At 34.6% G+C, this 12,721-nt stretch overlaps 1 protein-coding gene across 11 annotated transcripts in view; it reads left to right on the plus strand.

The window, feature by feature from the left end:
• Positions 1–12,721, plus strand: part of AHI1 (Abelson helper integration site 1) — a 100,333-nt gene that overhangs the window by 15,276 nt on the left and 72,336 nt on the right. For all 11 annotated transcript variants that reach the window (XR_003924638.2, XR_003924637.2, XR_005932994.1 and 8 more), the window contains exons 7-13: positions 325–517; positions 2,085–2,180; positions 3,690–3,875; positions 5,979–6,131; positions 8,375–8,507; positions 9,512–9,635; positions 11,999–12,228. Coding sequence is in view for 8 of the 11 variants with exons in the window: in XM_030022649.2 (XP_029878509.1) it covers positions 325–517; positions 2,085–2,180; positions 3,690–3,875; positions 5,979–6,131; positions 8,375–8,507; positions 9,512–9,635; positions 11,999–12,228 (1,115 nt within the window). In the remaining 3 variants the exon portion in view is untranslated. The remainder of the gene's footprint in view (positions 1–324; positions 518–2,084; positions 2,181–3,689; positions 3,876–5,978; positions 6,132–8,374; positions 8,508–9,511; positions 9,636–11,998; positions 12,229–12,721) is intronic.

Consider the following 12,721-nt stretch of genomic DNA (forward strand, 5'->3'; position numbering starts at 1 on the left):
CTTGTTTCCACTGTCATTATGCATAATTTTCCTGAAAAGCAGATTTTAACAGTGTTTAAGCAGTGGACTGTACCCTGATCATTATGCATAGATTTGGTAACAGTAACTTGGTGGTTAGTATTTTGAACTTCAGCTTGTAGCATTTCTATATACATTGTAAATGGTCTTAAATTTTGGGTGGGTTCAGAAATTTTTTTTTCTAAAATCAAACAAATGGTATCTTGTATGTTTCTTTGCTTTCAGTAATTGAAAATACTGTTTTGTTTGAGTTGGGTTTTTTTAAGGTGCTATAACATTTGTAACTGTTTGGAAATTTTCAAACAGCAAGAGGAAAGTTTCATCTTATTATGAACAAGAACAAATAGAGCACGTTCTTCCCATTATGACACAGCCATATGACTTCAGACAGTCTAAATCAACGATTCCAGAGTGGGAGGAGCAAGTCATATTTAATGAGTGTTTTACTTATTTTATTCAAAACACTGAAGAAAGCCCTCGGGTAATCCTGTTTTTTGAGGTAAGGTTAAATATTTTACATCCAATTTATGCACAATATGATTATCTGTTTGTTTCTTCAACAGTATATATTTGACTGATTCAGGTGTTTCATTTTGGTTATATTGGGTTAATAGTATAGCCTTAAGATACAGAATTAAGTGGAGATACCAAAAAGTGGTATTGGTGATTGCTAATACTAATAAACATTCTTTTTTTATAGCAAAAACCCCCTGTTTTGATAGTAGTAAGGAGGAGAAAGCTTTCTTATTAAATTGACTGTCATACTTCTGGGAAAGGCTGGTAAGATCGTTCCAGATCTGGATGGATGGCACCGCATATAAAGGATGGAACTTTTCCCTCTCACATTCTTCACATTTCCCTTCACAAAGATGAAGATGTTGCCTGCTTGTAGCAACACCTCTTTTCCCTTGTACCAATAAGCAAGCTATTGCATTGTTTTCCATTAACATTTTAGACATTTACTTCTCTCCCATTCTTCACAAAGTAATTATTAATTCGTCCTCAGATACAATTATGTTTAAAGGAAAAATTGTAAGGTATATATTCAACATGACTTTGAGCTTAAGTATGTCAATATTTGTAAAGAGACAATCTGTAGTATTAACCTGAAAAGGGAACCTAGTACAATAAATATTTTTTCATTGCTTGTTTTTTTGTATATTTCAAATAGATTGTATATACAATATCACCGTATATTTCTTTATGTTCTGTGATACTTGTAAATGAACACATTTATAGGATTAAGAGTCCTTAGTTCCTTAACACAAAAGTAATTACATTTGTATGTAAAGATTCTTCATGGAAATCATGTTAATGTTGGGACCAAAAGTATGACTACACTGAAAGTGTGCCCTTTGACTTCAGCATGGTTTATGAAATACCAGTTTGAAGAAAGCATGATTCCAAGTTTCTTTGTATACCAGATAAACCTCCAGGAGTGGCTAAATATGAGAAGATTCTGGTCACTGACCAGAAAAATTGAGAATCTCATGGATATCATTCAAAGTGTTCAGAGTCAGGTTGGACAGGGCTTTGAGCGGTGTGATCTAGTGAAAGATGTCCATGCCCATGGTGGGGGGATTGGACTAGATGATCTTTGAACGTCCCTTCCAACCCAAACCATTCTATGATTGATTCTCTGACGTAAGTGACAAAGCTAGGAAAGGAAAACTAACTTTTTGATTGCTGTTTTCCAGCTAGATTAACATACAGCTGGTTTTGGCTGTCAGATTTGTGATCTATATGATTTGGGAACTATACAGGATTTATGAAGACTACTCGTTAATATTTTCTTTTTTTATTGAGACAGAAGGGGAGCAAGAATAGCTGTTTAAGACCAGACATGCTTTTTTTAAAGCAGGTCATAAATAGTCATCAAGTAAATGCATAAGGATCTGTTATTTCTAATTGTGTACTTGTGTGGAAGTACTGTTTTTGTAATTGCTTAAAATTGAAATCTGCTTCATTTAGTGAATCACATCTAGCATATTTTCAGCAGTATTTTTTAATAACCATGAAGTATATATTCAATAGAAATATATTTATATTCCTACCAATACTTTCAGATCCTTGATTTTCTAAGTATGGATGAAGTGAGAGCCAACTCTGATGTACAAATTCAGGAACGTGGTTTCCGAAAAATTTGTTGGGCTTTTCTAAAGGTATTGTAAATATTTAAATGAAGAAACAAAATTTATAAATCTTTTTATTCAATTATCTAAAAGACACTAACCATACTAAGTGGGAAAACATTTTTAAATATTTCCAGGCAACAAAGATGGAAAAACAAATTGTTGCTTGCTTGGATGTTCTTTCCTTTTCCTCTTCCTTTGCCCCATAAAACTCAGAGTAACAAGCTTGACAGTAAAGAATATGTACTTCTCAAGAAAGTATAGAATGTATAAGAAATTTTTTTTTTGTTCATAAAGTACAGAAGGATGTTTTCTTTGAGGGTTTTCTGTGTGTTCATGAGATTCTCTGCAAAAAAAAAAAAAAAAAGATAAATCCACTGATTTCTGTACCTCAACTATTCTGTATTCTAGTGGCGTTTTCAGTTGGCCAGTCTTTGAACGGACTCCCTAGCCTAACTATAAAATGCCTATCATTTTTAGTTGCAGAGTTTGAAATGCTGCAGCAATGAGATACAGGTAATTTAGCTAGCACATCATGTACCTTTTTACCCTTTTAGGAGAGACTTGAATGTGCCACTTTGGCCTTTGAGAGTTGACAAGCTTTAATTTACCTGAGGATGGTTCATTTACACTTACCTCTGTGAATGGTAGATTTTGACAGCCATTGAGCAGTCCACAACATGAGAAATACAGGAGAAGATAATGGACTGCAAGTTTAGGGGAAGGGAGAGGGACCTTCATATCATTCCATACAGAGTCTCTTCTCAGCTCTGCCCAAGATGAATCTACTGGAATCAGGGGTCTGGTATCCCCTGTCTAGGTGTATAGCTGGTAGGAACTGTGCATCCAGGCATTCAGTTCAGGAGTAGGCTATACAAAGGGAAGGATGAATTTCCAACTCATAAATACAAATAATACTGTGGCCTGTTCTTCATTCCTACTGCATCTGTCTGCATTATCCTTTCATCTGTATCAGTCAAAATAGAAATATCCTGATGAACAGTGAACAGTGTTAATGGTAGTAGGTACACTTGCTCTTTAGTTCAATAGAGAGAACTCAATTTCCTCTGAAGTTGGAGAGGTTACTGCTTTGCTGTATCTTCTGCTCTGAGTCAAAGCCTTAGCAATGCCCTTTGCTGCAGCGTTCAAAGTGGGCAGATTCGGAAGAGGCTCTTTGTGGATTGACAGTCCTTTGAGATTTGGGTAATTCCAGCAAGTAGTAATTAAACAACAACAACAACAACAAAAAACCCTGGTACTGCAGAGGTCTTCCCACATACAGGATGTTACTGTTGTGCATATGAAGCATGTCTCAAAACTAGGCTGCCATCTAAGCTTTAATCTTAGTGATTTGATCCTGGGGGTGTGTAATACATGCTTACTTCATTACCACTTTTAGGGATAATATATTCCACCAATGGGAAGTGGATTTCAGAGTTTATACTGTAGTTGTTCAAGATATTAGAAATAATCAATGACTTCTATTACTTTTATGTTAACATAACACATGGTTTTTCCTTTTTTTAATCACCCTTCCAGCTTGTAGGTGCAAATGGAGTTCTAAACATTGATGGAAAACTCCGTCTGCAATTATATTACCCACCTCCGAGAACCAAGTCACATTCAAATGTTGTTGAGGTCTATGACTGGTGGGCAAAATGTCCTAGAAATCGTTACCCATCAACATTATATGTAACTGTTAGAGGCATAAAACTGCCAGATCATGTAAGTTAAATACATAATGTATAAATATATTTACAAATACACAGACTTTTCTGTAGGAACTAGTAACTACCTCGAGCATGTGAGTGTGTGTGTTTGTATGCATGTATATAAAACCTGTACTTGTATACTAGCTGTTCTATATGCTGCATATAATAGCTATAACAAGAGCTTCGTATCTTAAGATACATGTCCCAAACTCGGTCCTTCATAGGTGTCTTTAAAAAATAGACATACTTTTCTACCTGCAACTTTGCGTATTTTGCCATTGACAGTCAGGAAACTTTCAGGGTACTTTCCTGAAGATTGATATTCCTTCTTTTTAGAAGAAATGCCATTTTAGGTCACTGGGCTCATGCAGGTGTGTAAATTCTATAAGTGAGAGAAGATGTAAGTCACTTAACTCTGATTCCCTGTGCCCTCAAGCTATAATGAGTCGTATTTTTTTTTTCAAATGAAAACTCCTTTAAAGACAGACTTACATTGGTATGTGCTGAGATGTACATTCAAGGCATTTATTGTTCTACAATGCGAGTACAATATTGTTCTATTACATAACTTTCCTTATATATTTACAGTTGTCATAAGTCTTTCTTTTGCTCACTGTTCATACAATCAAGGGTGATACGTGGAAGCCTGTTGAGATGTGGTCCAAAACCAAGCTAATCTGTGGGATTAGTTCATATGTTTTTGGGACATTTTTCTAATCTGTATACTGGAATGACATCTGCAGATCTCTTGCTCTGTCAGCTGCTGAGGTTGTTAGGAATTCTGTGCGCTTTGCTTGAGCAGCTGTGCTTCATCTTTCTGGAAGTGTTCTGAGGCTGTCTTCTCCATGGTCTGAATGTTTTTCTGGTATATTTAGGTGCTATCACTGGTTTACAGCTGTTCCTACTTCACAGTCCTCTGTGAAATTCAAGTGATGTGATAAATTTATGTAGGCTGCCTGAGCTGTGCTTGACTTGGATCCATTGGCTACTGGTATTATTTTGTTCTTGGTCTGATAAATGCCAGATTTGCCAAGGCTGGGATTGAGCTCCAGATAAGAGCCATGGCATGATACAGTTTTCTATGCATAGATTTCTGCTTCCATTTAAGATCTGTTACAGACCATGCCTAGTCTTCTGCTTCTCCAGAAGGGCCCACATCTCCCATACCTCCTGCATGGGCTGGTAGATATGAAAAAAGATGTCTCTGATAAAACAGGGCATCTTGCATGGAAGTAGACATCTATTTGTGGACAACTGATTTATGCTTCTAAATTGGTTTCTACTTGCATAGTAGGTGTCCAACCTCCCTTTTTAGTCACGGGAACCTAGACAGTTATCCACCCTGAAGTAGATACCTAGCAACTGTCAGCCTGGAAGGAAACAGTAATTTTGCCTGGTATTCAGATGTGTTTAAGAGACCTGTCTTAGTGAAGCCAATCAGAACTGCAGCTGCTGCTTAATGGCCTCTGTGCTCCTCAGCCATGGGGCCGCTAGGCTGCCTCACAGCTTAAGGCCTCCTGCGCGTTCAAGCTTGGTGTAACTTGTAGGTAAGGTTCAGTAGTGTACTTAGAGAAGTTTGGAAAGTATATATGCTTTACCTACAATTATAATCACAAATGTGGTCAGTCTTCCTTTTTCCTTTGCAACACTTGAACATAGTTTGTTCAATACACAACCCTGGTAATATCTTTTGGTCTCATGAATGGATTTTGTTGCCAAAGCAGTATTTTGATTTGAAGGTGGTAGGATAATGTCACTGGAACTATTTACATGCTGAAATGCCTTTTTTATACAGCATCTTCACTAGGTAGTAGAGTATTACTAATTTTTACTGACCTGGATAGCTAATAAAAATAGAAAAGTATAGATTTTTTGAAAAATCTTTGATACCATCTGATTGACATAACTGTGGACGCTCAGATTACTTTCTGACTTGCTGGTTACTTTAAATGAAATTTTTGCTACACAGCTTTCATGTAAGCTTTTTCTAATCTCTATTTTTCAGATGTAAAAATGCAATGCATTTGAAGTCAAAATTAGCTTTTAATCTTTTCAGATATTACCCTGCTTATTTTAAAAATATTTTTTCCTGATACTTAGTTTTGTTTGCCTTAAGGTTGCTCCTTCTTTCCGCTCTATGATAGCTGTTCAGCAGGAACAAAGTAGTGCAACACTATGTGAGCTCCAGAGAGAGGGATCTAAAAAATCATGTGAACCTTTTCCAGAGGAGAAGAAGGAGCCATTTAAATGGACAAGATTGCCTGGACAGGTGAAGTGTTTTTCTTTGCTTTTTAAAGGAAAATAATTTAAAGATCTACTATCTTTTTATAACTTTATTTTTATGATCTAAGTATTGTGAAGCAAGTCATTCATTAAAGCAAATTAAAAAAAATACTAAACAAAATACAAAACATAAGGAACTCTCGGAAATAGTAGAGGATGCTTAGCTTCTTGCCAAATATGGTTGATTTAACCATTTTTTCCCAGAACAGTCAGGTATTTTTATCTCAAGAATTCTCTAGGAATTTGAAAGAGTAGGGCTATTTGGGTAGTAGAAGTAAGACCAGAAACCAGTTCTCAGATTTCAGCTTGATTGGAAATATATTTTCTTGCTTGGGTGGGGTTTTTCTTGTTGTTTTTTTTTTAATTCCCTCAGTTAAAGTTATTTTTACAGTATAACAGAAGGAACTTTCATTGAAGAATCTTAAGAAGGTTCTTGCTGACTTCATCCTAACTCCTAGTTTGCTGTAGCTAATGGAAATTAGCAATCATAAAAAGGGAATATTTTTGCAACTGTATATAGCATGTCCATGCAGTGATTTCATATTTTTCTGTAGAATGGTGTTAGTGTGAGTTCATGGTTCTACAAAAATTCGAGTAATATAACAAAAAGATTTGTTAACAAAGAATGTTGATTTTTATTTTGATTTCATACTGTAGTCCTTGTACAGATCCTTTCAAAAAGAACAGTTAAATATACATGGATTTAATTTTATTTCCCAGTAATGTTTGCTAATTATAATAAAATAGTAAAGAATAGACAAGTCTGTTTTTACAATGGAAATTTTCTTACCAAAAATGGTAGGTTACCTAAAAGTTGTATTTATGTTAATGTTCATTACTTTTCAGAAAGTTGCCATTCTGAAAATAAGTTTGTAATCAAAACCAGGAGAAATACGATCCTAAGAATGTTTGCCTGCCATCATACAAACAAAATTTGGCAGCTCATTTATTCTTAGACTAGTCTGTGTACATATTGAAGAACTTTATTAGCAATGATGATGTATTTTGTGATGTGCTGTCTTGTGAAACAGTTTCAGTAAAGTTATCATGATGTGGCATGTAGGTTTGCCAAAGAATATTAAAGCAGATGTGCTTGTTTAAAAATGAATAATCACTCAGAATTATTATTTCCTTTTTATATGTTTGAATTATTGTTTTACATTTAAAGCTAAGTTATCTTTTTAAAGAACCACAATATATCTGTATCTGTCTCCATAGATACAAATAGATGGATGATGGTATTTTTCAAAAATGTTCTACAGAATTATGAATTATTTGATATGAATCAAATATGAAATAAATTTTATATGTGAATTGTAGCTACATGACTTGTAAATAAAAGAAGCTTGTTCTGAGCTGAATTATTGTTTCAACATTTTAACGTTTTATTTTAGAGAGAGGTTAAAAAGCATAAGAAGTCTTAATTACATATATAGTTTCTAACAAGATGCGTTTGCCGTTATTCTGAAGTGAACAGTGTATATTCAATTATTTCCTAAGTAGACCTATTTGTATATTTTAAATGCATATGAATCTGTTCATACTAATTTTTCATTCATAAAGGTAAATCAGGTTTAGGTTAAATAATCACATAACTACTCAGGATATTTTAATTCCCATTAACCTTTGAATTTAGTTCTGGAAAAAGGCCCTTGGGTGAAAAAGAGGGAATATTTTGGGAGAGAGGAAGGGGGACTATAATACCCGTGCAATTTTGTGAAATGTTTCATCTCCAGATATGTTTAAAAAAATCAGGACTTGAAATACAGATGAGGAACACTAAGGGTGATTTGGTAGACCAAAGGTTTGAGTGCCTGTAGTTACTCTTCTGAGTTCACACTGAAATCATTAAGTTACTAAAAGTTGTGCTTAGACTCCTTAAACAAGTTTGACTTACACTGTAACTCTACAGCTTATATTATTGATGATAGTCATTGTTAAGCACTTCTTAAGATTAAGGAAATTATTTCAATTTTAAATTTTCATAGGTTTTTAAAACTTTCTAGTTGTCTGTAGTAATGGGGCTGAAACGAATATACAAACTAGACGTGGCTTAAGTTATGCAGCAGAACTGTCTCTGTTTATAAGGTTGAGTTTTTTCTTTTAGATTCCCCTAAGATGTTAGTAGCTTTTTAGAACTTACGCATGATAGGAACTAAGAAGGTGTTTTAAGCATTGGCTAGTTAATATTCATAACTGTGTAATCCCAATTTTTACCTGAAAAGCTAGGCTTGCCGCATACCAAACAAGCATCTGTTTTCACTGCGAGGTGGAGATATGGGCTGTTTCTGTATTCGTTTCTCTCATGATGGGAAAACGCTGGCAGCAGCATGTGCAGGAAAGAATGGCTATCCCATTGTTTGTAAGTTTAAAATATGTTTTGGGTTTTTTTCTTATAATTCATGTAGTTTGAAATTAAAGGGCGAAAGATGTATTTTTAAATTGCTTTTTTTAGAGGTTTTGTTTTATAATTGTGTTTTGCAAATTGTTCTATGCATTAAAGAACATTGAGGAAAATGCTCTTCCTTTGTTAATAGGGCTGGAACTGGCTTTTCATACATGGTAATATATATGCAGTTTAATGGTATGAAATCACACTATTTCTACACAGAGGTGTAATGGAAATACTAAAGCAGTTTGCATAAGGAATATATTTTCTGGTAATAAGGTTTTAAGTGAAATAACTTTTCCAGCCCCCACCCCACACACTTTTTGTGTAAGTTTTTCTGCTAATCTGTCCTGAAAAGTCAGACACCTGGAATGCTGTCATCTCCAGACAGACTGATGGAGGCTGCTGTCTTCCATGGTCCAGTTCAGTTGGAACTACAGATATTTCTTACTACTCAAACTTGGGGCTGCTTTTTCATGGTAGCCTCAACTGCATAGTTCTTAAGCCCTGCATAAGAATTTTGAGATTTAGAGGGAACAGTATTTTAAGTGTATACAGAGTAGATGTTTAAATGCAAGGAACAGTAAGTCTAGATTACTTTATTACACAGCCCCAGAAAATGATCTCAATGTTAATCTATTTCAAAGATTAGTCAGGTAGCTGTCAAAATAAAAAAAAAAAAACCAAACAAAAAAATATAATCCTAATCTGGTTCTAATAATTTAAAGCAAGTAAACTGTTTCTTAAGGGTTAAGACATTTGTGACATCCATGAACCACTAGATGGAAGTATATGCTTGGTGTCCATGCATATCTAGCAACTATTTGATCTTGTTCTCTGAGAAGATAAAGAAAATGAGCTGATTTAGGCTAGCAGAAACTCAGCCTAAGATTAAACTAAACTTTGCACTAATAATTGCATAAAATTGATTGTAAATACTTACAGATTTTTTTTTTTTCCTATTTAAACTTCACTAGTGTATGAAATTCCTTCTGGGCAGTTCCTGAGAGAATTTTATGGTCACCTTAACATAGTGTATGATCTTTGTTGGTCAAAAGACAATCAACACCTTCTTACTGCATCCTCTGATGGCACTGTCAGGTCAGTATGATGAAGATGTTCTGGCAGGTAGCATCAGAAGCAGAAAAGAAAGGGGTTCGATTTCATGTCTTCCTACAAACTGTGCTATGACATTTTATTTAAAGATTTGATTACAGTGTGACTTACTCTATAATAATATAAAAATTGTGATGGAGTTAATCGCACTTTATTGACTATATTGGTTTCTAATGTATGTGTATTTGAGACCAAAGCTTCTCCAAAAACTGTAGTGTCTAAATCTACAGTGCAGCAAAAAACCAAAAGGCTTTATATTTCAAAAAGTTGCTGAGACAGTTGGAATATTTCCTTGGAGAAATTGCTGTATTATGAATGCAGTATTAAGTTTGCAAATTTAAACATGAGGCAGGAAATTGAAAATTTAAGATTCAAGTTATGTGTGTAAATTGGCCATACTGCATTTTTGTAGGTATTTTAGTTTTTGGACACTTAGTTAAATAATTCAAATTAAATTGCTAAAAATGAAACTTGATAGTTTTATTTCTGAGACTGAATGTGTACACATTTTCCTCTACAATTAAAAAGTGTACTTCAGTGCAGTGTTAATGTTAAAATACTAATCTGTTCAAGGTTTAAAAGCAAAATGCTCAAAACTGTAGAAATACATGAAAATATGGCTGTGACACTGCACAATTTTATTACGAGCAACTTCATAGGTTTTCATAGGGGTTTTTTTTTTTTTTTTAGCTCTTCAGATCCCTATCTGTTGTTTCTGTTATGCAACTCAGTAATGCTACAGGCAGTTGCATAAATGAAATACCAGAAGAATTGTTAAATGATATATTGTATGTGTGGAACTGTTTTGCCTTTTTTTGCTGCTTGTATGTAGGCATAAAAAAAGTATTTTGAGAGCTTTGCCCATATTTTTATTTTCTATTTGGAAGACGTTAAATAATTTTTTTGTATTGAAGTAAATATCTATTTCAGTCATTTCTGTTACCTGTAAGAAGGCCCAGCTGTTCCTCAATTCTTGAATTTGTGGTAGCAAGTTGAAACTGTAGTGGTCTGCCTCCTTTTCTGTGTACCATGCATAGTCACTGTACAAATGATTAGTTCCTGTATTTATTGTCTGTTGCTTAAGGTCCTTAAAAAGTCTTAGTTTAGGCAAGGAGTTTCTTTTTCTCTTTCATATTGGGAGCACTTTGCCTTTGAAACATGGTAGAATTGAAGGATAAGGACCAAAAGGCACCCCATTGCTTTAAAGTCATGATCAGTTTATTACTTGGATCATCTCTCATGCTGAGTTCTAAGGCAACTTGAGCAGAGATTTGGGAATTTATGTAAATTCTTCTTCATGTAGTGTTTTGTTACCCTTGAGCCTTCCCAAGCTTTAGTCTCAGATTACTTGTGAGCAACAAATTACCTTTTATGTTGATAGAGCAAAACCATTCTAAAAGATAGGTAGACTCCTTGTGTCCTTTGCACATGAAGTTGCAAGTTAATTGCTATAAGGGATTGCAATTTTGTAATGAACTCACCTCAGAGTAAGCTTAAAATTCTTCAGTAGCCACCAGAGGTAGTCACCCCACCTGGAAGGGTGGTATTCAAACAATTAAATTCCATACTGTAACTGAGCACTCTCTGAAATGTGCTGCCCACCTGTGTTTCATGATCCAGGCACCATTCCATTCTTTATGGGCTCATCTTTGGGGAAGGCTCAATCATAAAATGTATCACATCAAACAAAAAACACTTCCTAAGAAAAATCTGATCTTACAGCTATGGGTGGTAAAGGATAGGAAATAGTTGAATAGTAAGAACTGAATTTATGTGAAGAAAACATCCTTGAGATCACAATCACTGTGTGGTAGGTAATTGTTCTTTTAAAACTTTCTGGAGTTTTATTTATATTAGTCCTATTATTAAATATTAGTCCTATATTATTATTAGTCCTATTATATTAGTCCTAAATGTTCCTTTGTGGGATTTTTGTTCTACCTTTTTTGTTGGGGGGTTTTTGTTGGTTTTGTTTGTTTGTTTTTTTCCCCTCCAAAACAAATTATACCCCAGAATGTCTTAATTTGTTTATAACTCCTGAAGAAAACAAACCAATCCATTCCATGGAATTCTTTATGTGTATTTTAAAATGTGCAAAATAAGTAAGTAGTCATGAATTTACTTTGATGACAGAGTACTATGTAAAGTAGTAAATGTATCTTAATCTTGTTAGAAAGTACCATATTAAAGGATTAAATACAGGTGGAACATATTGGTAGGATAAACAGGTGGTGCTAAGTGTTTGCAAGCATTTGCCTCTACAAGTGCTAGCAAGAAATATGGCATCAGTTATACCTACGTATGTGATTGTTTTATACAGTAGATATCCTAACATCCTTTCCTTTTAGAATGTGGAAAATAGAAATGCAGGCAGCATCTGCAGTGAGAGTTTTCCCTCATCCTTCATTTGTTTACACTGCAAAGTACCACCCAATTGCTGACTCCTTGGTCGTGACAGGATGTTACGACTCAGTGATTAGAATCTGGAATGCAAATGTGAAAGAAATCCATGGGCAACTGCTACAGGAGCTTGATGGTCACAAAAGTTTCATCAACACACTTTGTTTTGATGCAGAAGGTGTGTACTTAGTATTACTTTTTCAAATAGTCTTCAGTTGAAGACCAACATAATTGTTACTAGTTTGGTTTATTTCATAGGGGCAATGTGAAATGCTATAATAGAATAGAATAGTTTTAGCTGTGTTTGCAATTAATATGTTAGTATGGTGCCTTATTTGGATGAACACAAAGGGACACATAGTCCTTGATATAAATTGAGAGTAATCAGAGGAGGTAAGTAGAAAGGACAGGCAAACAAATGTGTAGTGATCAGGCAATGATGACTGGGCAAACTTTGGTCATAGTGTAGTTTTCATGGTCCCTATAACTAGCTGTTATTAGTTAGCTAGTGTTTTGTACATATTGAAGCTGAAATTAGCAGAACAAAAAGCACAAATGCTGCTGTTCAGAGGAGACAAATGCATCAGGATGCAGGTGAAAAGCCTAGCAGTTAGTGTAGAGAGGTAAGTTGGAAAAAAGGCAGGTTTGGCTAGGATTCATCTAGGTGGAAG

Source organism: Aquila chrysaetos, chromosome 8, assembly GCF_900496995.4.
Source record: "Aquila chrysaetos chrysaetos chromosome 8, bAquChr1.4, whole genome shotgun sequence".
In the NCBI taxonomy this organism is placed as follows: Eukaryota; Metazoa; Chordata; class Aves; order Accipitriformes; family Accipitridae; genus Aquila; species Aquila chrysaetos.